Consider the following 24,112-nt stretch of genomic DNA (forward strand, 5'->3'; position numbering starts at 1 on the left):
GAAAAAGATGACAGGAACTGGGCAGTGACTTTGAGCAGGGTTGCTGCTCCTCCCATTACCACTTCTGTGTAACTGCAATGTAGACAATTGCTCGTTAATCGGAAAACTCTTCCAATGCCGTCATCAAAAGAAATGACTAGACTTCTCTGTAATAAGAATCGCTGTCTGCAGCGAATACCAGGGGACAGCTCATCAGGTTGCTGCGCCAGCCTCACGGGGAAGGAACTCGTCATTTCCTTCTGCCTTGCTGTTCTGATGTGGCCAAGGGCAGACAGAAGGGCATCACCTTGTAAAAGAAGTGCCCACGTGACCGGTGGTGCCTCTTTTCATACTCACAAATCGCATGAGGGTCAGCTGTCTTTGGGAAGATGGTAGTGTCACCGAGTCCTGGCTTGGTAGGAAGATGAGCGGGTAAACTCTTTTGTGGTCTTCACTCATGTCTTCAGTGGCCCTAGCTTCCTGCTGGATTGTGGGGAGTGTGGGGAAATGGCAGAACAGTTCTAATTCACGGGGCATGATTTGAACAAAGGCCCTTTGTCTTCTGGTCATTTCAGGAACCATTATCGAACACTGCGCCAAGCTATTATCGACATGGTTTTAGCAACAGAGATGACAAAACACTTTGAACATGTGAACAAATTTGTGAACAGCATTAACAAGCCAATGGCAGCTGAGGTAAGCACTTCACATGTAATAATACACATCGGAGTGTGTTTCCGTTATACCCTATACTCTGGCCTCAAAGCATTTTCTCTCCGTCTTGAATACAAGATGGTTGCTTACTTGGAGTTGGTAAGGAAGGGCTGAAAGTGTTGGCCACTTGTTTTCCCTGGGGACAAGAACAGATTGACTATGTCCATAGCAACTCTGAACTCCCTGAAAGAAGAGCCCTGAAATAAAGCCAGTGGTGACAAAAGGAAGTAGGCCCAAAGACGACGATGAGAGGAGCCTGCAGACAGCAGAGACTGGAATAAATGGTGGCGTTTTAGAGGATTCAGACCCTTCTAGTTCTCTGTTCTTTGGGCTCTTGGGAGACCTCAGAATTAGATGCTTTAAAGAACTATATTCCTGTTGATCTTCATTAAGTGCCTATCAGTATCTGAAGACTGTAGACAGTTAAATTGGGAGTGACTGGTTGAAAACAAAACCATGAGGTGGGTGGTGATAGGAACACTGAACTTTTAAGCTCTGTGTGTTTGTAGTGCTTGAATAACTTGGGAACGCTTCCTTCATCACGTCTCACGCCTGAGGTGGCCTGGGTGACCGCCGTCTAGTATCTAGCCAGTTGACTCTCGTGGGCTTCACCATTGTATTGAACCAACCCTCGTCTGCTTTCCAGATTGACGGCAGCAACTGCGAGTGCAGCCCTCCCGGGAAGAACTTCCCTGAGAACCAGACCCTGATCAAGCGCATGATGATTAAGTGTGCGGACGTAGCCAACCCCTGCCGCCCCCTGGACCTGTGCATTGAATGGGCTGGGAGGATCTCTGAGGAGTACTTTGCGCAGGTGGGCTGCCTCTCTGGGGAAGCGCCATGAGTGAACAACTAAATGACTCTTCCTCAGAAAGAAATGGCTCACCCCTGCCTGGAATAGAATTCTGGTCCCTCAAGAGACTAACTGGCATGGCTGGTCACTACTCAAAGTCTCTCTGGGGGAAGGAGAGAAACTGAGCCTTTGGGATTCTTTTCATTCTCAAGTTTTTAGATCCTGAACTTCCACAAAAACTGGGAAATCCATTCATTCATCAAATTATTATCTCCACGTTGTATTGTGGGAAACACAGACACAGGACACATCTCTGCCCGAGGGTAGCTCATAGTGCAGTAGGGGACACAGACATAAATAGGTCCACACAATGTATTTTTCTAAGTGAAAACACTTCTAAAGGAGGGATATGTTAAGTCCTAAGAGTTCAGAAAGGGTTTTTTTTTTTTTTTCTAGATAAAAGAAGGGCTTTTATCTAGAAAGGTGGAAAAGGTGTTAGAGCTGGTTTTTTGTTTTTTTTTTTAAGGATTTCAAAATTTAGAAATGAGAAAGGACATTCTGAGAGAACCAAGTGTTGTGACCAAAATTAGGAAAGAGGAAACAGAATTTCTATATAAGAATAGTAACTTTGGCAGTGTAAAGAGTTGCAGAATAACCCAAAAAGTAGCAGACCACAAGATGCCATTTGAAATAGAGGCCTACTTTCAAAGAAGAGGCTTTAGGGACTAATGTTTATGATGTGGCACAGAAAGACAAACATATCCCAAGTAGCTACAAGTAATTATTTGGGGGAGGGGGGGTGCCGATCTCACTGGAATGTACTACCGAGGCAGGGTAAAGACTAGCCAACAGTGTCTAGAAGGGTTGGCAGAGCAAAAACCAGCTAAGGATGCAGTAAGTTAGCTGTAGCTTTCAAGGATGGGAAGAGAGTCCATGGGAATTAGGACAGCCAGCTCTGAGCTTGCCAGAAAGAGAAGGGGAAAAAAAACCCCAAACCACTCCTTGAACAGCAGTGGATATTTTAAGGCTGCCTGCTCGACTGACCTGAAATGAGCAAGCTGAGCCGAAACTGGTAGGAGACCATTAATGGGGCTTTCCAGGACCCACAGAGAAGACTTAAAATCCTACTCCTAGATATTCTCAAAGTATGTGAGTGGGGAATGGGAAAGAACCATTTGTAAGTTCTTTAATGCAATTTCCCTGTGTAGGTGTCCGTTTCCCATAAAGGAAATGCTCACACGACAATGTGACCTAAAAATCGAGTTACAAATGAGGTTTCTGGTCAGCCGGTCTCTGGCTCAGTACACCACCAGTAAATGTGGATTTTAACTTCAGTCCTGTGAATTATGACCTTATGCATTATAAACTTCAATGTGCAAAATACTCAATTTACACATATCGTCAGAATTGTATGCATGACCAGTACAGACAGCCAAACAAGTTTGTCAGTCATTCTTTTCAGTAAAAAGTAGTTATTCCATGAAAAAGAGAATCTAGTTCAGCTCAACTGCCTGCCTGCTTTTCCTCCAGACAACCATCACACCCGTGGACGTGCAGCACAAGGGCTTTGTATGTACTTCGGATTTTGTCACACAGAATATTTAAAAAAGGTATTTTCAAAGGTCAAGTTTAGTAAGGTTAATAATTCTTACTGCTTTAATTTAGACATTCTTAAGTGAAACTTTCTTTTTAAACTGCAAGCATATAACAGTGAATAATACAGTGTCTGTTGATACAGCTTGGTTCCAGTGCTTCGATTCGTGCTGAGACGTCTGCAGCTTTAAACCCACCGTTGCTTCTGCGCCCTCAGTGTAAACTCCACTTAGTATTTAGTAGTATTACTCTGAAAGTTGTCGACCTTGCAATCATGAAAACAGATCTTAGAAAAGAGGGTATGAATCCTGAAATCAGTGCTTTGGTGGGGGGTGGGGGGGCGGGTAGCTGTAAGATAGTATCTAACGCATTTAAGAGTCAGAAGACCTGAATCCAGTCACTGCAGCTCATCGGGTAGTTACGTAAGCCCTGGGAAATGCTGAGCCTATTTCTTGATCGATACAGCTGGATTATGACCCCTTTTTCACAGGGTGGTTCTGACACACTCAGTGCTACCGTGACAGCTTCTCATGTGCCCTACAGCCCTGTGTGTATTATCTCTTACAGACGGATGAAGAGAAGAGACAGGGGCTACCCGTAGTGATGCCAGTGTTTGACCGGAATACCTGTAGCATCCCCAAGTCCCAAATCTCCTTTATTGACTACTTCATAACAGACATGTTTGATGCTTGGGATGGTAAGATGGTTCATGTTTTGTTACCCACAAACAGAATATCTTGTTATGCTTTATAATGATTACCTTTAATGACAGAGGCCAGGACTAAAGGTGTTAAATGTTACTTTTTAAAAAAATGTCAGCTGTTTGTGGCCAGATATGGTGCGGGTACGTGGACACTTTCTGCATCCTCAGCACAGACCATGTGTATGCAAGACTCAATGGATGTCTGATAACTGGATAAACAAGTGTTTAACTATTCAAAGGACATATTTCCAAAGCTTAAAGGAGTTTTATTATAACATTGGAGGAAATTTCTAGAGAACACAAAATATAAGCATACTCTGAATCACAGATTCTTTTGGTAATGTCACCTGATAAACAGCTTTTCACTGAGATTTGTTTTAATTTTTTTTAATTTTTATTTTATGTTGGATTATAGTTGATTTACAATGTGTTACTTTCAGGTATACAGTTAGGTGATTCAGTTACATATATACATATATCCATTCTTTTTCAGATCCTTTAGCCATATAGGTTATTATAGAATATTATCTACTGTTGAGTAGGATTCCCTGTGCTGTATAGTAGGTTATTGATTATTCTCTACATAGTAGTGTCTAGATGGTAATCTCAAACTCCTAATTTATCCCTCCCTCCACATTTCCCCTCTGGTAACCATAAGTTTGTTTCTAAAGTCTCTGAGCTTATTTGTTTTATAAATAAGTTCATTTTTGTCCTTTTTTTTTTAGATTCCATATATGATCTTTCTTTCTCTGACTTAGTTTAGTATGATAGTCTCTAGCTCCATCCATGTTGCTGCAAATGGCATTATTTCATTGTTTCACAGCTGAGTGACATTCAGTTCAGTCGCTCAGTCTTGTACAACTCTTTGCAACCCCATGAACTGCAGCACGCCAGGCCTCCCATCCATCACCAACTCCCAGAGCCTACTCAAACTCATGTCCATTGAGTTGGTGATGCCATCCAACCATTTCATCCTCTGTCGTTCTCTTCTCCTACCACCTTCAATCTTTCCCAGCATCAGGGTCTTTTCCAATGAGTCAGTTCTTTGCATCAGATAGCCAAAGTATTGGAGTTTCAGCTTCAGCATCAGTCCTTCCAATGAACATTCAGGACTGATTTCCTTTAGGATGGACTGGTTGGATCTCCTTGCAGTCCAAGGGACTCTCAAGAGTCTTCTCCAACACCACAGTTCAAAAGCATCAATTCTTCGGCGCTCAGCTATCTAGGTTGGTCCTAACTTTTCTTCATTAAAGGAGCATTAAAGGTCATTAAAAGGGGCAAGCATCTTTTAATTTCATGGCTGCAGTCACTATCTGCAGTGATTTTGGAGCCCCCAAAAATTAAGTCTGTCACTGTTTCCACTGTTTCCCCGTCTACTTGCCATAAAGAGATGGGACCAGATGCCATGATCTTAGTTTTCTGAATGTGGGGTTTTAAACCAACTTTTTTACTCTCCTCTTTCACTTTCATCAAGAGGCTCTTTAGTTCTTCTTTGCTTTCTGCCATAAGTGTGGTGTCATCTGCATATCTGAGGTTATTGATATTTCTCCCAGCAATCTTGATTCCAGCTTGTGCTTCATCCAGCCCAACGTTTCTCATGATGTACTCTGCATATAAGTTAAATAAGCACAGTGACTATATACAGCCTTGACGTACTCCTTTTCCTATTTGGAACCAGTCTGTTGTTCCATGTCCAGTTCTAACTGTTGCTTCCTGACCTGCATACAGATTTCTCAAAAGGCAGGTCAGGTGGTCTGGTATTCCCATCTCTTGAAGAATTTTCCACAGTTTGTTCTGATCCACAGTCAAAGGCTTTGGCATAGTCAATAAAGCAGAAGTAGATGTTTTTATAGAACTCTCTTACTTTTTTGATGATCCAACAGATGTTGGCAATTTGATCTCTGATTCCTCTACCTTTTCTATATCCCGCTTGAACATCTGGAAGTTCACAGTTCACATACTGTTGAAGCCTGGCTTGGAGAATTTTGAGAATTACTTTACTAGCGTGTGAGATGAGTGCAATTGCGCAGTAGTTTGAGCATTCTTTGGCATTGCCTTTCTTAGGGATTGGAATGAAAACTGGCCTTTTCCAGTCCTGTGGCCACTGCTGAATTTTCCAGATTTGCTGGCATATTGAGTGCAGTACTTTCACAGCATCATCTTTGAGGATTTGAAATAGCTCAACTGGAATTCCATCACCTCCACTAGCTTTGTTCGTAGCAATGCTTTCTAAGGCCCACTTGACTTCACATTCCAGGATATCTGGCTCTAGGTGAGTGATCACACCATCGTGATTATCTTGGTCATGAAGATCTTTTTTGTATAGTTCTTCTGTGTATTCTTGCCACCTCTTCTTAATATCTTCTGCTTCTGTTCGATCCATACCATTTCTGTCCTTTATTGAGCCCATCTTTGCATGAAATGTTCCCTTGGTATCTCTAATTTTCTTGAAGAGATCTCTGGTCTTTCCCATCCTATTGTTTTCCTCTATTTTTTTGCACTGATCACTGAGGAAGGCTTTCTTATCTCTCCTTGCTATTCTTCGGAACTCTCCATTCAGATGGGTGTATCTTTCCTTTTCTCTTTTGCCTTTCGCTTCTTTTCTTTTCACTATTTATAAGGCCTCCTCAGACAGCCATTTTGTCTTTTTGCATTTCTTTTTCCTGGGGATGGTCTTGATCCCTGCCTCCTGTACAATGTCACTAACCTCCATCCATAGTTCTTCAGGCACTCTATCTATCAGATCTAATCCCTTAAATGTATTTGTCACTTCCACTGTATATTCGTAAGGGATTTGATTTAGGTCATACCCAAATGGTCTAGTGGTTTTCCCTACTTTCTTCAATTTAAGTCTGAATTTGGCAATAAGGAGTTCATGATCTGAGCCACAGTCAGCTCCCCATCTTGTTTTTGCTGACTGTATAGAGCTTCTACATCTTTGGCTGCAAAGAATGTAATCAATCTGATTTCAGTATCAACCATCTGGTGATGTCCATGTGTAGCATCTTCTCTTGTGTTGTTGGAGAGGGTGTTTGCCATGACCAGAGCGTTCTCTTGGCAAAACTCTATTAGCCTTTACCCTGCTTCATTCTGTACTCCAAGGCCAAATTTGCCTGTTACTCCAGTATTTCTTGACTTCTTACTTTTGCATTCCAGTCCCCTATAATGAAAAGGACATCTTTTTTTAGGTGTTAGTTCTAAAAGGTCTAGGTCTTCATAGAACCGTTCAACTGCTTCTTTAGCATTTCTGGTTGGGGTGTAGACCGGATTACTGTGATACTGAATGGTTTGCCTTGGAAACAAACAGAGATCATTCTGTCGTTTTTGAGATTGCATCCAAGTACTGCATTTTTTTTGGACTCTTGTTAACTATGATTGCTACTCCATTTCTTTTAAGGGATTCTTGCCCACAGTAGTAGATATAATGGTCACCTGAGTTAAATTCACCAATTGTGTATATCTACATCTTCTTCATTAATCTGTCAGTGGACATTTAGGTTGCTTTCATGCCTTGGCTATTGTAAAGTGTGCTACAATGAACACTGGGGTGCATGTATCTTTTTGAATCGTGGCTTTGTCTGGATATATGCCCAGTAGTGGGACTGTTGGGTCACATGGTAACTCTCGGATAAGGCAATGGCACCCCACTCCAGTACTCTTGCCTGGAAAATCCCATGGATGGAGGAGCCTGGTGGGCTGCAGTCCATGGGGTCGCTAAGAGTTGGACATGACTGAGCAACTTCTCTTTAACTTTTCACTTTCATGCATTGGAGAAGGAAATGGCAACCCACTCCAGTACTCTTGCCTGGAGAATCCCAGGGACAGGGGAGCCTGGTGGGCTGCTGTCTATGGGGTTGCACAGAGTCGGACACGACTGAAGTGACTTAGCAGCATGGTAATTCTACTTTAAGTTTTCTAAAACTCCACATTGTTCTCCATAGCGGCTGCACCAATTTACATTCCCACCAACAGTGTAGGAAGGTTCCTTCCTCTTCACTCTCTTCAGCATTTATTATTCATAGACTTTTTGATGGCTGGTGTGAGGGTGATACCTAGTTGTAGCTTTGATTTGCATTTCTCATTTAGTGATGTTGAGCTTTTTGGCCATCTGTATGTCTTCTTTGAAAAAATATCTATTTCAGTCCATTTTTTGAGTGGGTTGTTTGATCTAGAGCTGCATGAGCTGTTGGTATATATCAGATTGATCCCTGTTAAGTCACTTCATTTGCAAATATTTTCTCCCATTCTGCGGGTTGTCTTTTCGATTTGTCTATGGATTCCTTTGCTGCGCAAAAGCTTTTAAGTTTAACTCAGTCCCATTTATGTCTGTTTTTTCCATTACTCTAGGTAGGAGGTAGATCCAAGAAGATATTGGTGTGACTTGTGGCAACTAGTGTTCTGCCTATGTTTTCCTCTAGGAATTTTATAGTATCTGACTTTACATTTAGGTGTTTAATCCATTTTGAGTTTATTTTTGTGTATTGTGTTAGAGAACATTCTAATTGAGTTCTTTTACACTGAGTTGTCAGTTTTCCCAGCATCACTTATTGTAGACACTCTTTTCTCCATCATATATTCTTGTTTCCTTTGTTGTAAATTAATTGACGATAAGTGTGTGGGTTTATTTCTGGGCTTTCCGTTCTGTTGCATTGATCTCTATTTCTGTTTTTGTGCCAGGACCATATTGTTTTGATGACTGTAGCTTTGTAGTATAGTCTGAAGTCAGAGAGTCTGATTCCTCCAGCTCTGTTTTTCTTTCTCTGGGTTGCTTTGGCTATTGGGGGGTCTTTTGTGTTTCCATACAAATTTTAAAATATTTTTTCTAGTTCTGTGAAAAATGTTATTGGTATTTTGATAGGGCTAGGGATTGCCTTAGGGTAGTATAGTCATTTTCACAGTATTGATTCTTCCAATCCAGGAACATGGTACCTTTCCAGCTGTCTGTGTCATCTTCAGTTTCTTTCATCAACGTCTTATAGTTTTCAGAGTATAGGTCTTTTGCTTCTTTAGGTAGGTTTATTCCAAGGTATTTTATTCTTTTTGATGTGATTATAAATAGGACTCTTTCCTTAATTTCTCTTTCTGGTCTTTTGTTAGCAATTTTTAGTTAAAAGGACCTGTTCCTATTATAGAAACCAGTATTTAGTGATTTATCCTTCTCACACTTGTGTATTCACCTTAGGCCTAACCTAGGGCACCTCACCTCCAATTCTGATCCCAAATTTGTCCCAGAGAGCCTCAACCTTAAAAATGCTCCTAGAATCTAACAGGCTTCTTTTTATTTTTTTATGTCCTTGCAGCCTTTGCACACCTGCCAACACTGATGCAACATTTGGCCGATAACTACAAACACTGGAAGACATTAGATGACCTAAAGTGCAAAAGTCTGAGGCTTCCATCTGACAGTTAAAGCCAGGACAGAGGAGGTGACCTCTGGATCGGCAAAGGGCACTGTGAATCACAGTAGTGTAAGAGGCGTTCCTTCATAATGAAAATGACAGGTATAGGTTAAGGAGCTAATGTTTAATATCTGACCTTGAATCATTCAACTTCCCAAATTTCATTTTTAGAAAACTATGTTCTGTGAAGAAAAATATTAATATATGTTCTTTGGAACAATCACTGCGTGACAGAACACACATGGCAAAACCCATTGCCCTGCTGCAACCTGTGTGCTCTCATCAAACCACGCAGCTGGGTCACTGTAACTAGCAGGGCACGTGCAGCAGACTTGGTGCCCACGTGCCCACCATCTGTGGAGGATGGACCACGAAGCTTTGCTAGTGTTTAGCTCATCCTTTGCCATCAAAGTCTCTATCACTGTTTGGCTTGACTCTTTTCCTCAAGAGCATCAATCTAAAAGATGCCTAAGAATATCTAATTTTTAAAAACCTATATAAAATAAGCAAAACAACTGGGACCAAACTGCTGATAAACTAGTTAGTTTCAGAGCCTCCATGGCTAGGTGGGTCTTCTGACTAATGGTGTGATACTCAAATTAGAATACAGCCTTGGCCTAGTGAGGCCTTCTTTAGACTGGTAGCAGCAGCCTGCACAGCCCTCTCTCCCAAAAAAAGGATTCATCCTAACAGAAAGCCATCCATGAAGGGGGAGGAAGTGACATCTTGTTTCAGGGTAATCCAAGAGCTTTATTTCTGGTTTACAGAGGCAGTCACAAGGCACTACAGTGAGTATTATATACAAGCCATTAATCTGACTACCCTTGGACAAGCTTGTTTTTTAAAAAAATTTATACACATTTGCTGTTTAAAATTTTTTATTAGAGCAATCTAAATTTTCTGGGTTTAAGTCCATGGAGTATGTTGTGCCATGTTACCAAGGAGAGAGAGAAAGTTTCAAGGTTCAGATGTTTTTAACCTATCAATATTTACGATCATGCCATTTTGCTTTAATGATGTAAAAAAAAAAAAAAAAGACTGCAAGATGTGTAAATATATCAGAAAATAGGCATATGGGGAAGCAGTAAATACTATTTTAAGCTATTAATTGTATGCTAAAAGCTTCTAAAGCACAAGTGCATATTTTTATACAGCTCTTTTCACAACTTTCTGTGATCTACATCAAGTCAGTCTTGAGATTTTCCTTTCTCTTTTACCAGCCAACCCTTCTGTGTATTATAAATATGAGAGATTTAGTAAACAAAATCTTTGTTCTTCTTTTAAATTCTCTGTACTCCATGCTGCATTCCTAAGAGGTATAAACAGAGATTAAATTAACTGAACCAGTAGTTACTTTTTTTTCAAATGAAAATCTGAATGCAGCATACTTGGAACTAGTACATGGGGGAAAAAAATGACTTAATCACTACAAAATGTGCCAATGCTTTTTTCTATGTTTTGTACCAAAAAATGCAAACATATATGACAATTCCATGCAAAGAAAGAAATGTACCTAAATTATTTTTGTTAGATGCTAAGAGAACTTGCTTGGTCAGGAGAGCAGCTAGCTTTGTATTGTAATGCTGCATTATGTAAATGTGATGAAAATGTTTTTGTGAAGTACTTGTAACTAAATTCCTACAGCCATTTTTCATTCTTAACAGCTGTTTTTATTTTAACTCTTTGGCCTAAATTTTTCATAATTTCAAATTTCCGGTTAAGTGTTCTTTATTTCATGAGTCACACACTTTGTTTTCAGAACACATTAAATTCAGGATGTCAGAATCCCATTTTAAGGAGCTAAATAATTTGTCTAAGCTTCAGAAGCTTGCTTGAGACAACAATCTTTTCCTGACCATCTCGCTTTTGGTTACATTTGGTAAGTGACATTCATCGGATGTCTGACATTTTTCTATATGAACATTATAGCTGACTCAGTTTCAAATTAATTTCATATTAACACTGCCAGGTACTAAAGCTTTAGCATACCTCTGCTCTTTACCAGTGTAATTTACTATGGTGTTATCTTTCACTGAGTTGCTAATTAAATAGTGCATTCCTAAAAATAGTTTATAAGAAAGAGTCTTTTAGATGGTATATGTATCAGATAGCTATACATTATTGTTTCTTATTTACTAATCAGTAAATAAGCTATTTACTAAAATATTCTCTGTTGAGGGGAACCTTATTAATTTAGGAAAATAAAATCTCATTTAGAGAAAGGTCATATTACTACTACTACTGAACCAAAAGTTACAAAACACTGTTGCCTGGACCAAAATAACACTATAATTTAATTAGGTTATTTTTTTACTTCCAATTTAAGATTTTAAAATTATGCTTGCCTTCAGAGTTAGGATGCCTCATCTATTCAATCCGAAGCCACTCAACTTGACAAAGATAAATACAGTGTCCCTGAAGTTTAGGCTCTTATGTGAATAAGCCAGAAACTGAAGTGATAAGGGTATTTTTAAGTAAAAATGACAAGGCCCAGTGTACAGTATTATATCTGGTGTTGCAAATATAATAGCACTGAAAGCTAAGCCAGGGAAATGAAAAAAATGCATATACTATATATTGATGTCAGCTATAGTATTCTTCTAATCTGAAAGTTCAAGTTTTAGCAGTAGTCTCCATACAACTAGTGAACAGCCATCAAGTACGAGTCCTGGCTAGATTCTCCCAGCTCATTGTTTTCTCCCATCTCTGACCTTAGGGCATTCATGAAATCAAAACCATCAAGTTTCTCTAAATTTTAATAACAGAGGGACTCACAGTGGTACTTATTTATGCTATTTGCTCCCCAAATTTACCTAGGATTTCTAACATTCCTTGTGAATAGATTTGTTTAATCCAGAACAAAACAGGAAAAGCAGTTAAGAATCTATGAATTCCTTTATAATTCATTGAATATCTTATACAATTCAAAAAGAGTTTATAAATTCATGACCTAAAAATGTAGACCCTCCAAAGAAAAAGCTAATTAGTAATAGGGCAAAGTCCGTCTATGGAGAAAAATAATTAAAAGCCTAAAACTGATCAATAATCTGATGCACTCAGACCAAAATGCATGTTGGCTTGGTTAGGAATCCTACCCATGTGCCAACTTCAGGGTGAGATTAGAGGTGCCTCTGTGTAACACTCAATTATGCCATAATAACGATCTTGGCTAAAAGGCAGTGCTAATTTTTCTATTATAAAATGGAGGTTATGTAAATTTTATATTTCTCCATAAATCTGTTTTCATTGTGAATTAAAACAATGATTGTGAACATTACTTGGTTTTGCTGAAGGGGTGATCATATAAGCCCTTCTCTCTCATTCATATTTTTTTTAAAGCTGTTCACTGATAATGGGAATTGAGCTAACTAACTAGAAGGGCTTACCTGACTGGGCTTCAGCTTCCTCATTTAAAAGCACTATGGCACTCATCTGGCATAGATGACCATAGCTCATCCAGACTTTGCAGGTAGTTAATAACAGAAGCAACTGTCAAAGGTAAAACTAGCTAAAAATTTTTTTACAAAAAGATTCCATTAGGGTCTGTGGATTCTGTTAGGGGTGTGTGTGATGAATAAACCCAGAAAGTGTTCTTTGAGAAGTATCAGTCCTAACACATCAGCCCCCTTGTAGTTACTTCAATAGGTTTCTTTCATCAGCAGTTTTTAACTCCACAGTTAAAACCACCCATTTTTTTAATGTATGGGACACTTTTTAATTTTTATCCTTTAGTACCAAAAGGGAGAAAGAGTACTCTAAGGCTGAGGGGGTGATGAAGCTGATTTAATCTCAGGTAACTGCAAGAAACTACGTTAAGTAAAGCCTGTCTCAAGCATTTCATATTTGAGCCAATGGTAAGACGAGTCAGGCAGTTTGGTAACACTTTACTGATCTAGCTCTCATCTCTAACATATATGAGGGGCAGCCGCTGGTCTTGTACCAAATGGGTGTTCAGGCTAGAGGGAAGAAATACACCCTAATAAGATTCCTACTGATTTGAGTTGATAGGGATTTTAGCAGCTAGAATTAAAAATGAATGATATAAACAAACGGTGGTTATTGTTCAGTCACTAAAAGTTGGCACCAAAAATTTTTTTAAAAGCTGATGTTAGTGAGATTCAGGTTTGTTTCATGGCATAGTGGTAGTTACTAAAGACCAGGGGAATTTGTAGGAGAAAGGATATTTATCACAAGAATTCTTAATCAAACAAGTTCTAAAGGAAACCAAAGAATAAAAAAAATACTATTATTTCTACCTCCTTCCAGGGTCTAGATTCAAATTAAGACACTTAAAACACAGCATTCACCACTTCAACAACAGACAGTTACTATGGAATCTTCATTTCCTCCAGGGAAGCATCAGTTTTCTAGATAGCTCAAGGTTTAAATTCAAGATATGCTACATCCTATTTATTCTTCAGTGGAGTTTTCATTTTTCTTATAAAATATCTTCCGTAATTATCATATTTATTTCCATTAAAGCAGGTTTCTTAAATAAGTATTTAAAAGAATGACAGGTGGTCACATAGTTAAAATATTACTTTTGGATAACAAAGTCAGGTATTTCAAAATCCAGAAAGGCTAAATGAAAGAAACTACATGTAAAACTTTAAAAATCTAACTCCTGGTGATAAATTTAGCTAGAGGCAATATAGTAACACTCAAGACAGAGAGAGGTTCTGAGTACTATTCTTTTCATTAAGCATAAGATTATACAATTTCTAGTGTAAAATTTAAAGCATAAAAAATTTATCTCTGTGAGGATACTGTGGTATAATTTAAATCTGCTTCATCAGACAGTTGTGCTGAAGTCTGAACACTTCACTTTCTGAAAAGTCACTGCTGAAATCAGACCCATTCCTACAATGGTTTCAGGTAACTTATGAGGAAAGTCAAATGAAAAACTTGTGCCATATTCTTTGGTGGATGTACTAATACCTCAGAAGCAAACCTGTTGCTGGTTTGCAGACCCCCCTAAAAATTAAACAAAGGTAAATAAATAATCAATATGGTAATGGTTTTCAGAGCATTACCCTATATTTGATGTTCAAGGTTCATGTACAGGTATTTAAATTCCTTAATCTAGACAGACAGATACAAGTCACCATTCTCCTCTAATTTTTGAAATAACTTTAAACTGCGCAATCCCGATTCTCGTTCTCCATTTTTCCAGAGAATAATGAGGTGATCAGCAGAACAAGTCACTAGTCCATGGTCTTCAAAGTACAGAAACATCTGTAGAAAAAAATTAATTACTGATTATAGGAAATTCAAGGAGAAGAGAAGCGGCCAATACCAAGTAGACTAACATAGGTCCTTGCCGAAATGCATACCATGGAGAGGTCTTTGGATCTGACTATGAAACTCTGTATCTTTCATGAGAAATTTAAGTGTGGGTGATAGTCACATACAAATAACAAATGCCAGGCCCATATCTAATATTTTAAGAATCAGAACTTTGTAAACACTACTCAACTACAGAGCTATAACTAACAGCTATTTTTTTTAATTCCCAAAGTGTCATCTAAATTTTACCATTATCTAATTCTTCAAGAATAGGTTTTAAGATTTTTTTTCAGCAGATGTCCTGACAAACCTGCTTCATTTAATCATTTCTGCTGGCGTTCTTATTAATGTAAAAATGGCCACAATAAAATATCTGAATTCCAAGTTCTCCAAGATAAACAGTAGCTTTAGCTCTCTATATAAACAGAGAATAATCAATCCTTAAGCATTTACTGAGTGTTATCTATATGTTTATAATCCCTATCTTCAAGAAGCTTCTAATTCAGCTGTGAAAACTGAATTTTAGTTGAAACAGTAAGGGTATCAGTTAAAGATGATGTAATTAGGTACTAAGTTATACTTCAGGCTATGATTTGCCGCAGAAAAAGGAGGCATATCAATACTGAATGAAATTGTCTGAGAAAGCTAACAAAACATTAAACTCTCCAAATAAAAGGTCATGCCCAGTGAAGGGATAGGCTGGAAGTTAAGAACAAGAAAATGGAGTGTTGATGAGAAGGCAGCATGCATCCTATGGAGAGAGCTGGTATAAGAGAGGAGAGAAACGAAACTATGAAAAAGATGAGCTCCTCGAGGGAAAGAGTGAAATAAAAGAGAGAAATAGGATGTGAGCTTTCTCAGGAATAACTTATACATTTCTGAACGTAACAGGAAACAGTCTGAGCTGATGATGCAGTAGTGGAAGGGGAAGAACTATCAGAGCAAAATCCCTCAGGAGATGCACAAGTGAGAATTCAGTACACACAGGTATATAGGACTAGTCTGAGAGTCAGGACAAACATTTTTTTAAAAAAGAGAAAATTTAAGAAAGAGCCAAGATTTTCTCAATGAAGCCAGACATACTTTAAAAAATAATTAAATGTCAACACCTCTACTCGGGCAAATTTCTAAGAATCTGACACTTCTGCTGCTGCTGCTAAGTCACTTCAGTCGTGTCCGACTCTGTGCGACCCCAGAGATGGCAGCCCACTAGGCTCCGCCGTCCCTGGGATTCTCCAGGCAAGAACACTGGAGTGGGTTGCCATTTCCTTCTCCAATGCACGAAAGGGAAAAGGGAAAGTGAAGTCATTCAGTTGTGTCCGACCCTCAGTGACCCCATTGACTGCAGCCTACCAGGCTCCTCCGGTCTATGGGATTTTCCAGGCAAGAGTACTGGAGTGGGGTGCCATTGCCTTCTCCCTGACACTTCTATATAATGTCAAATATGCCGCACCATTTAAAAACCTTCAATAGTTTTTTTTAAAACCTACTCTTTAAAAAAGTTTAAAAGGCCAAACTGCTTAGCCATACATTCAATAATCTGACCCCAAACTGCTTTATCTCCTACTGTGTCCATTGACTGGAACACAGACCTCCAGCCTAGGCAACCTGCTCTTGCCACCAAGTAGATTCTGTACATTCCATCTGCACAACTCCCGAAGTTAAAAGACAGAATGAAAACAACTGGGCTGCCTGTTACAGGAAGGCAAAAATTAGTAAGACATGAGCACCCACCCTCAGGGAGCTTATGGCCACAAGACTGTCTTAATCCTCTGAAGCATCAAGGTTCAGCTCAAGGCCCATCCATTATCTTCCACTAAGCATTTTCTTCTAACTCCTGAGTATTCCACTACTAATCTGGGTCCATCATAAGCAACCTAGATTGACAGCTTATTAAGCCTACCTATATTGTTCCTGTCTACTGACATATAAGCTCCACAACAGCAAGGATTTTATTTTATATCCCTTTGTAAACTCTAATGTCCAGTATAGTGCCTGAAATACAGGAAATGCTCAATAATAAGGTGGTGTTGTGTTGCTGCTCTTAAGAATAAATGCACTTTCAAATGAAAAATTAATTTGTTCCTCCCTGGCTATGAAACACAAGCATAATTTAAGAAATTCATTACTCAGGGCTGTGGTGATACTGTTACCAGTTGCAATTATCTCTTTACCTCGACTGGTCTTTTTCCTTCTTCATTACAGGCAATGGTGCTGATAGTAAATATTAATGCATTTGAATTTATAAAAAGTTAGAACTGGATGCACCCTATAATTCTGAACTCCACGATGATAATCAAGACACTGGGTTCTACTCAAGCTAACTAATTATTATCCTTCAAAACGAAGTAAAACAGACTTCTATTCATGAATTTGGTAATGCCCCCTGGAATTAGAGTCTGTAAGGTTTTACCTCTACATATATAAGCACACTTCTCCATGTACCCTCTGTATTAACTACCGTTTAACAGTATTTACTACTCTCATTCGTCAAGTTAATTAAGCCAGTTTTTAGAAGCCAAGACATTCCTCCTTCAAATCATTTCTCTGTATAGGGAGATCTTTACCACACATACTAAAACCTATCCCACTCCATGTTTAGAATCAGCAAAAACTTACTGATAAGAGCAGGTTTAGGTCTTTATGATACCAAATGAATGAACAGTAGTGAGATGCAAAAAGCAAGGCTCCCCTGGACACTTCTATGCTTATTAAAAACAATACCTCCACAGATGATGAGTGTCCAATTAAATCTCCAATAAGCTCTAGTGAACAGGAAGTGGCATTTTCTTGTTGCTTTTTAGCAGGATGGCTGGCTTGTTTATTTACTCTTCCAAATCCCCACATGTTAAAAAAACCTAGAAAAACACAACCATTTTAGTCATTCTCAAAATTATGCTCTTTTCTTAACAGGCTTCCCTTATGGCTCAGCTGGTAAAGAATCCGCCTGCAATGTGGGAGACCTGGGTTCGATCCCTGGGTTGGGAAGATCCCCGGGAAAAGGGAACAGCTACCCACTCCAATATTCTAGCCTGGAAAATTCCATGAACCGTATAGTCCATGGAGTCGCAAAGAGCTGGACACGGCTGAGTAACTTTCACTTTCCTTAACAATAATAATAATGTAAGATCAGAAAAACAAAACTTAAATGCAAAGGTGTTTCTCACTTATTGTCATCAAGGGCTAAGTGAGCAGATGATACCAGGAACTATGCTAGGGTTTTTTTTTAATATGTTACTTCATTTCCTCTTAGCTACCCACGTTTGTTGCTCAGCTCTTCTTATTGCCCCTACGCATGCACTGCTGAAGGTGTGTTAACATGAGAAAAAGGCAATGGAAGTCAAAGTGGAGAGAAATGAAAGGGCTGAGTGGCAGTGTGGGGGCAGGAAGGTCACAACTTAAGGATAGACAAAAAGCAACATATGTGACAATACCCTATGACTTCAAATAACTAGAAGAAACTCCGAGGCTACTGGCATTTGATTTCTTATGCGAAGGTTGCTAATTAACCAGGATTTTGTTTTTCAAATCAAGCACCAGAAAATCAACAGCTCAAGAGATTAACGACATAAACACAAAAGTGTTTGTTTATAAATTGAGTTCAATGTTAATGCTTCAAGGCTGAAGAACTTTGATGCCTGATGGTACACATTATGTTTATATACCAGACATAATTACAATACATTGATAAATAGCTAATTACGCCATTTGGTCAGTCAGGCAAGAATACTGAAGTGGGTAGCCACTTCAGTATCCTCCAGGAGATCTTTCCAACCCAGGGATCAAACCTGGGTCTTCTGCATTGCAGGCAGAGTCTTTACAGTCTGAGCCACCAGGGAAGCCCATTTGATCAGTCAGATCAGTTAGCTTCCCCTCAAAGAATCCTAGCTGACTTGAAATAAACAGGGGGTCCTGCAGTAAATATTAACACGTGAGTCCACCATCCTGATTCCCAAATGCTTCATGTAAACATGCTTATTTTCAGCACACTGTATATTATTCCTGTGGTTACACATAACTGCCTTTCATCTGTCTTTCACATGAGAAAAAAGCAAGACCACCTTTTTGAGAGAAGATACACACCCGTTGGCACCGGCTCCACTGAAAGCTGCTGTTTTTCTCGTAGCTCCCAAATGCGTACACTGCCATCTTCCGAGCATGAGATAATCTGCCTGTCAGAAGAGAGAGCACCATGGAGGGCAAGCGCTCGGAGTGCAGGCAAAACCCTCAGTGCAGCCTTTATCTGCTTTCATCCAGCTCTTGGCGGGAGCTGATTAAAAAATCACACTGTAACATGGCTTTACAATACAAAGTAAACACTCCTCAGGAAAGGCATGCATTATAGTGTGAGACTAGCTCAAATGTTACAAACATGTATCGCTTCCATTTTTAAAAATGCATGCAGGAAAACAGGTTATGAATTATACTCACAATATCCTGAGAAGCCCCATTCCTTTCTCTCCCCTCTCACTCTGAAAGTATCCTGCAGAGTAAATACTGCTGTGCTGTGCTTAGCTGCTCATTCGTGTCCAACTCTCTGCAACCCCACAGACTGTATGTAGCCCACCAGGTTCTTCTGTCCATGGGATTCTCCAGGCTTGAATGCTGGAGTGGGTTGCCATGCCCTCCTCAAGGGGATCTTCCCAACCCAGGGATCCAACCCAGGCCTCCCACATTGCAGGCAGATTCTTTGTCATCTGAGCCACCAGGGAAGCCCAAGAACACTGGAGTGGGTAGCCTGTCCCTTCTCCAGGGGAACTTCCTGACCCAGGAATTGAACCGGGGTCTCCTGCATTGCTGGCAGATTCTTTACCAGCTGAGCCACCAGGGAAGCCCCGAAAATACTACCATTTCCTTCACAGAATTCATCCCTAGAAGCTCAATGGCCACATCTGCCCTGAGAGGAAAGCCCTCAGTTAGTAGCCTCGGCCATCAAGGAGACCACCATTTAATTCTGGCCATAAGCAACACTACCAAAAAGCTGGCTTTGTGGAAAATATTAAAAAATTAGAACATAGTGCCCCAAAGTCTTCTATTAAAATAAATACCCAATTTTAAATTCTCTCTTCTTACAATGAAATTCAGAATAATTTGTTTGAACCCTGCTGTTTGTAAATTTTGTAATATATTGCCACAAACTCTTCTGTTAGAGACAGCCATAGGGTATTCTCCATTTTCAAAAGAACCTGTTGGTCAAGCAAGAGAGCCAGGTGACTCTGCCCCTGAGCAGTTGCAGTGGTGGCCCTGGGACCTATGCGTCTCTTCTACCTGCTACAGAGCAGATGGAAACTCGTACCTGTTTGGGAGTTTGGCAACGTGCAGGACGCTGGAGTCATGTGCAGTTTTCTGGCAGGCAATCACACGCTTCATTTGAAGGTTATACACGTATAAACCCCTTCCAACTGCAACAAATACATTCTGGGGGAGATAAAAGTTCAGAAATGCACATAAAACTAACACCACTACCCAGAGTAACAGATTTCCAGCCTTGGTGTAAGATCACCAAGTCATTGTTACCTTCCCTATTCCTAGCCTTCAGCCCAAATTACTGTACTGCCCTCTAAAGTCCAAAAATATCAACGCACAAAGGAAACCTCAGCATTTAAAAGGTCGAAGGACACAACTGCTAATACAGAGCGAACTCTATGTATTACACCTCGCAGCACCCCTGCCTTCCTTACTGAAACGTGACAGCTAGAGCAGGGGCTGCGGCTGGAAGACTGGTGCAGTGGAGGTGGAGCTTCTGGGGTCCAACCTGGGTTTTCATTCACATAATACCGTATCGTTGGGAAACTACTTAGCTTCTTCTGCCTGAAAAATGTGAGCAAAGTTACTTGGGCTCCACATCTTAAGCATCACAAGAACTATGAAGTATACAAAACAGCATATGCTAGAGTGGCAGAGATATATATATAGTGGTTTCACAAAGACATTTTTTCCAGTTCTACTAAATTTCCATTTTTCCTTTCTACTAAAACAGCTTTAATCTTTTGAAAGTACTTTCACCAATATTTATCTTACTTCAGCTTCACAACATCTCATTAATGTAGGAAAAGCTACTTTGCAGAATAACAAGTCAAAATAAAAGATTAAAGTCACACAAAAAATTAAGACATGAAAGGTGGTATTGGAATTCAGGTCATGTTACTCCAGTTCCTTATTCTTGCCTCATACCATACCACATAGCTTCTGAACTTATTTTGCAAATCACTAGACTTCTCGTGGCTCTTGTCTAAGAATCATTTATTCTTACTCAGTAGGTATGCCAGTGAGACAGACCTTTCAAAAATCCTTTTCCCTTCCTGTTCTCACTAGAGAACACGTCTCATGCAGCCTCAAAGGCTATAATGCCTACTCAGACCTATAGCATCTCAACCAAACATGCCTCCAAGGCTTACCAGACTCTAAATCCGCAATGACTCCCTTGACCCTCAGGACTGATGTTCTGCACACAGCAATGCTAGCTAAGGACCAGTGCCATGCACAAAAATAAAAACAGCTGGCCAGCTTGCTAAAATCTAGAGCCCTGGGAAACATTCAGTGCAAAGAAACCCCAGAAACTAGTTTATATAGACCAAGAAATCTGTGCAGAGTTCAAATGGTTTATCAAAACCCACAAAATTATCAATACAACTAGAGAATTAATAAGCTTTGGGGCAGTATTTACTCAATAGAATCATTCTATCAATCTCTTGTCATTAACAATAACTGACCCCCTTGTAGAAAGAAAAAAAACTCTTAGAAAGAAAATGAGGGAAAACTGAGTAATGCTTTATAAGCGTTTAATAAACATCAATCAAAATTTTAGATGAAAGAGAATGCAAAATGAAAAAACTTTAAGCACTAATTTTTACAACAATGAGAAAAAGGTATCAAATTAAAAATATACTTTTTAGGGCTACAACTCTTAGAAATCTAGTTTCTATCTTTCCTGAGACTATTGTTTTTATCATATATATTCAGGGGTTCCCTTGTGGCTCAGAGGGTAAAGTGTCTGCCTACAATGTGGGAGACCTGGGTTCGATCCCTGGGTCGGGAAGATCCCCTGGAGAAGGCAATGGCAACCCACTCTAGTACTCTTTTTCCCCCAAAGTAAAGTTAGAATATAAAGAAACTTAATCTTTAGGTACAATAATGTTCTTTACCTATTCTTACTCTATTTTGGTTTGGTTTTTAAAGTAAGAGAGGTTCAAAGAAAGCCAAAAAAAAAAAGTGGACCATGCTCTCCCCATCTAGAACACTATTACTCATTTTTAAAATAAAAATAAAAAAACATACAATTGTAAGATTTAAACAGTATAGGGAGGCACAAAATAAAGGTAACAGCCTCCTCCAACCCCTTTCCTCAAAGTTTACAACGCAAACATTTCTTGTGATTAGATTTAGAAAAATAACCCCATTTTAAACATATTTTCTGAGCTCCTAAAGCTAAAAAAAGAGATGTTCAGATCAGAGCCAAGATTCAGAAGTCCATTGGTACTAATCTCTTACTGCAAAAAAAGATGTAACGTGCTTCAAGAGCAACGGGCCTGAAGGACTGAAATCTGTAATTCTCACACAATCACCTTGCCCCAGGATGCTAGAAGACTAAAAGAAAGGCATTCCTGAAGTTTTTAATTCCCTTTATTTCTCCAGGAAATACACCGGAATCTTCAAAAGGATTCTTTCTCAAAGTCTTCCTTAAAATAATTTTAAGCATTATCCTCATATCCTATGGGAATATTTAATACAGCTCAAAACTTCAATGTGTTCTAAAATCTGTGGCCATTTAATCACCTCCTTGCCTCAAAGATAAAGAGGCAAGGAGGTGGTAAAAGATTAAAATGCTTTTTTTAAAGCAAATGATGTAATCTTCGAAATACATCAATACATTTTAAAGCACAACTTGGATGCAAGGAGTGACACCTTTCTATATCATGACATTAAATTTTCCCAATTAGAAACTGAGCTTAGTAAAAGATGTTAAGATTGTAGAAATTTTTCTCAACTTTTTTTACCTCTTCATCCCATGTGAGATGATGAATAGAAACGTCGTTTGGCTTTTGACAGAGTTTTATTTCCCGCTGAGCATCCAGCTGCGGAGATGGGTCCCAGAAGTTGCGTTCGCAGGCCTGCGCAGTCCAGCTCAGGGTGTCCCAGACGATGAGCTCCCCAACGTGGGAGCCAGATACAAAACTGGCATCTAGGCAGAGTTCACACGTCTCTTTACTGATCACTTACCTGGGCTACAGTAAAACGAATGAGCTGCCTGGCAGTGCTGCTCTGTAAAACCGCAGTAACAACAGGGAGGTAACCTGACAAGCCAAACAGGAAGACTAACAGAACAGAAAGACCGGAAAGAGACTCAGGTTTACTCACACATTTAGTAAATGATAGTAACTGCTTTTCAATTCAACGAAGAAAGAAATAAGTCATGCTGGAATACTTGGTTAAGTATTTGGGGAACAAAGACAAAAGAATTTTACCTTGGATCATATACAGTTAAGAAAAAGTCACACTTCTGTTTCCTCTGTACTCCCACACTCACGACATGCCTGACACCAGACGTGTGGGGGTCTTCCCCACAGCAGGCAATTATGCAACACCAGCCGAATGCCCCTACAATTTAACTCAGCTTTGGCCATATCTACCTGGAAATAATGTCAGTTCCCACAGGTTAAGGTCTCAGTCCTGCAGGACTTCTCTCACTTCAGATACTAATTGCAAATCCAGGCTGTTACCTGTGTTTCTAACTGGCTGTAAGCTGAAGAGTCCCACATCCCCTCCTCAGGTTCAGTTACTATGCTAGAGCAGCTCACAAAACTCAGGAAAACAACCTACCTACTGTTCACCACTGTATCATACAGGGTATGCCAAGACAGATGACCCTCCAGAGGGAGGAGGCGCAGGGCAAGGGCTGTGGGAGGCGTCTCAGAGAACCCGGCCCTCTCCAGCAGGCCACTCGTGTTCAGCCACCCGGAAGCTCTCTGAACCCCACACTGTGGGAATTTTTATGGGAACTTCATCACACACATAATCTATCTAATGACTATCTAAAGATATCTGAAACCAATTGGGGACTGAATAAATAAATCAGACATCCACGAAATGAAACAGTAATGCTGTTACCAAAAACTAAGTTGTAAAAGTATGTCATGTTAATACAGAAATATACTCATGACATGCTGTTACCAAAAGCACACCGTATGTATACGTGTCCAGAAAAACACCTAGAAGGACATGAACCTCTACTTAATACTACATGAATGATTTTCATTTTCATTTTTACATTTTTTATGTTTCTATTTCCTCATTTTTCTATTATGACTATGTATTACTTGCACAATAACAAGTTTTTAAAATGTTTAATGAAAATGAAATTAGTGGGCTAAGACACTGCACAAATTATATATTTAAGGAAAATGTACAACTGCTAAGACTGAAAACTATCATAAAGAAATGTGATTTAATTCCTTTATAGAGGAAGGTGGAGCAGAGCAGCGCACTGTGAGTCTAGAAACTCAAGTTTTAATTTTGACTCAGCCTGTTACAAGCCATGTGATTGGCCTTTAGAAAGTCATTTAATCTTTTTCTATCTTGGATTTCTTAGGCATTAAATGAAGATGATTGTAGAAATAAAATTAAATAATAAATGTGTAGACATTT

At 39.4% G+C, this 24,112-nt stretch overlaps 2 protein-coding genes across 16 annotated transcripts in view; one reads left to right on the forward strand and one right to left on the reverse strand.

Moving 5' to 3' along the window:
* Positions 1-10,528, forward strand: part of PDE8B (phosphodiesterase 8B) — a 257,110-nt gene extending 246,582 nt beyond the window's left edge. For all 4 annotated transcript variants that reach the window (XM_055536616.1, XM_055536617.1, XM_055536614.1 and 1 more), the window contains exons 19-22: positions 555-675; positions 1,340-1,507; positions 3,647-3,776; positions 9,083-10,528. In XM_055536616.1, the coding sequence (XP_055392591.1) occupies positions 555-675; positions 1,340-1,507; positions 3,647-3,776; positions 9,083-9,192 (529 nt within the window). In that variant the 3' untranslated portion in view covers positions 9,193-10,528. The remainder of the gene's footprint in view (positions 1-554; positions 676-1,339; positions 1,508-3,646; positions 3,777-9,082) is intronic.
* Positions 10,529-13,634: 3,106 nt separating this feature from the next.
* Positions 13,635-24,112, reverse strand: part of WDR41 (WD repeat domain 41) — a 165,954-nt gene continuing 155,476 nt past the window's right edge. For 9 of the 12 annotated variants that reach the window (XM_055536627.1, XM_055536624.1, XM_055536622.1 and 6 more), the window contains 5 exons: positions 22,465-22,649; positions 19,764-19,885; positions 18,551-18,639; positions 17,192-17,325; positions 13,635-14,416 (listed from right to left, as the gene is read on the reverse strand). In XM_055536627.1, coding sequence (XP_055392602.1) covers positions 14,264-14,416; positions 17,192-17,325; positions 18,551-18,639; positions 19,764-19,885; positions 22,465-22,649 — 683 coding nt within the window. In that variant the 3' untranslated portion in view covers positions 13,635-14,263. The remainder of the gene's footprint in view (positions 14,417-17,191; positions 17,326-18,550; positions 18,640-19,763; positions 19,886-22,464; positions 22,650-24,112) is intronic. The other 3 variants (XR_008698752.1, XM_055536630.1, XM_055536631.1) reach the window with 3 other exon arrangements.

The sequence above is a fragment of the Bubalus kerabau genome, chromosome 10 (genome assembly GCF_029407905.1).
Source record: "Bubalus kerabau isolate K-KA32 ecotype Philippines breed swamp buffalo chromosome 10, PCC_UOA_SB_1v2, whole genome shotgun sequence".
Taxonomy (NCBI): Eukaryota; Metazoa; Chordata; class Mammalia; order Artiodactyla; family Bovidae; genus Bubalus; species Bubalus kerabau.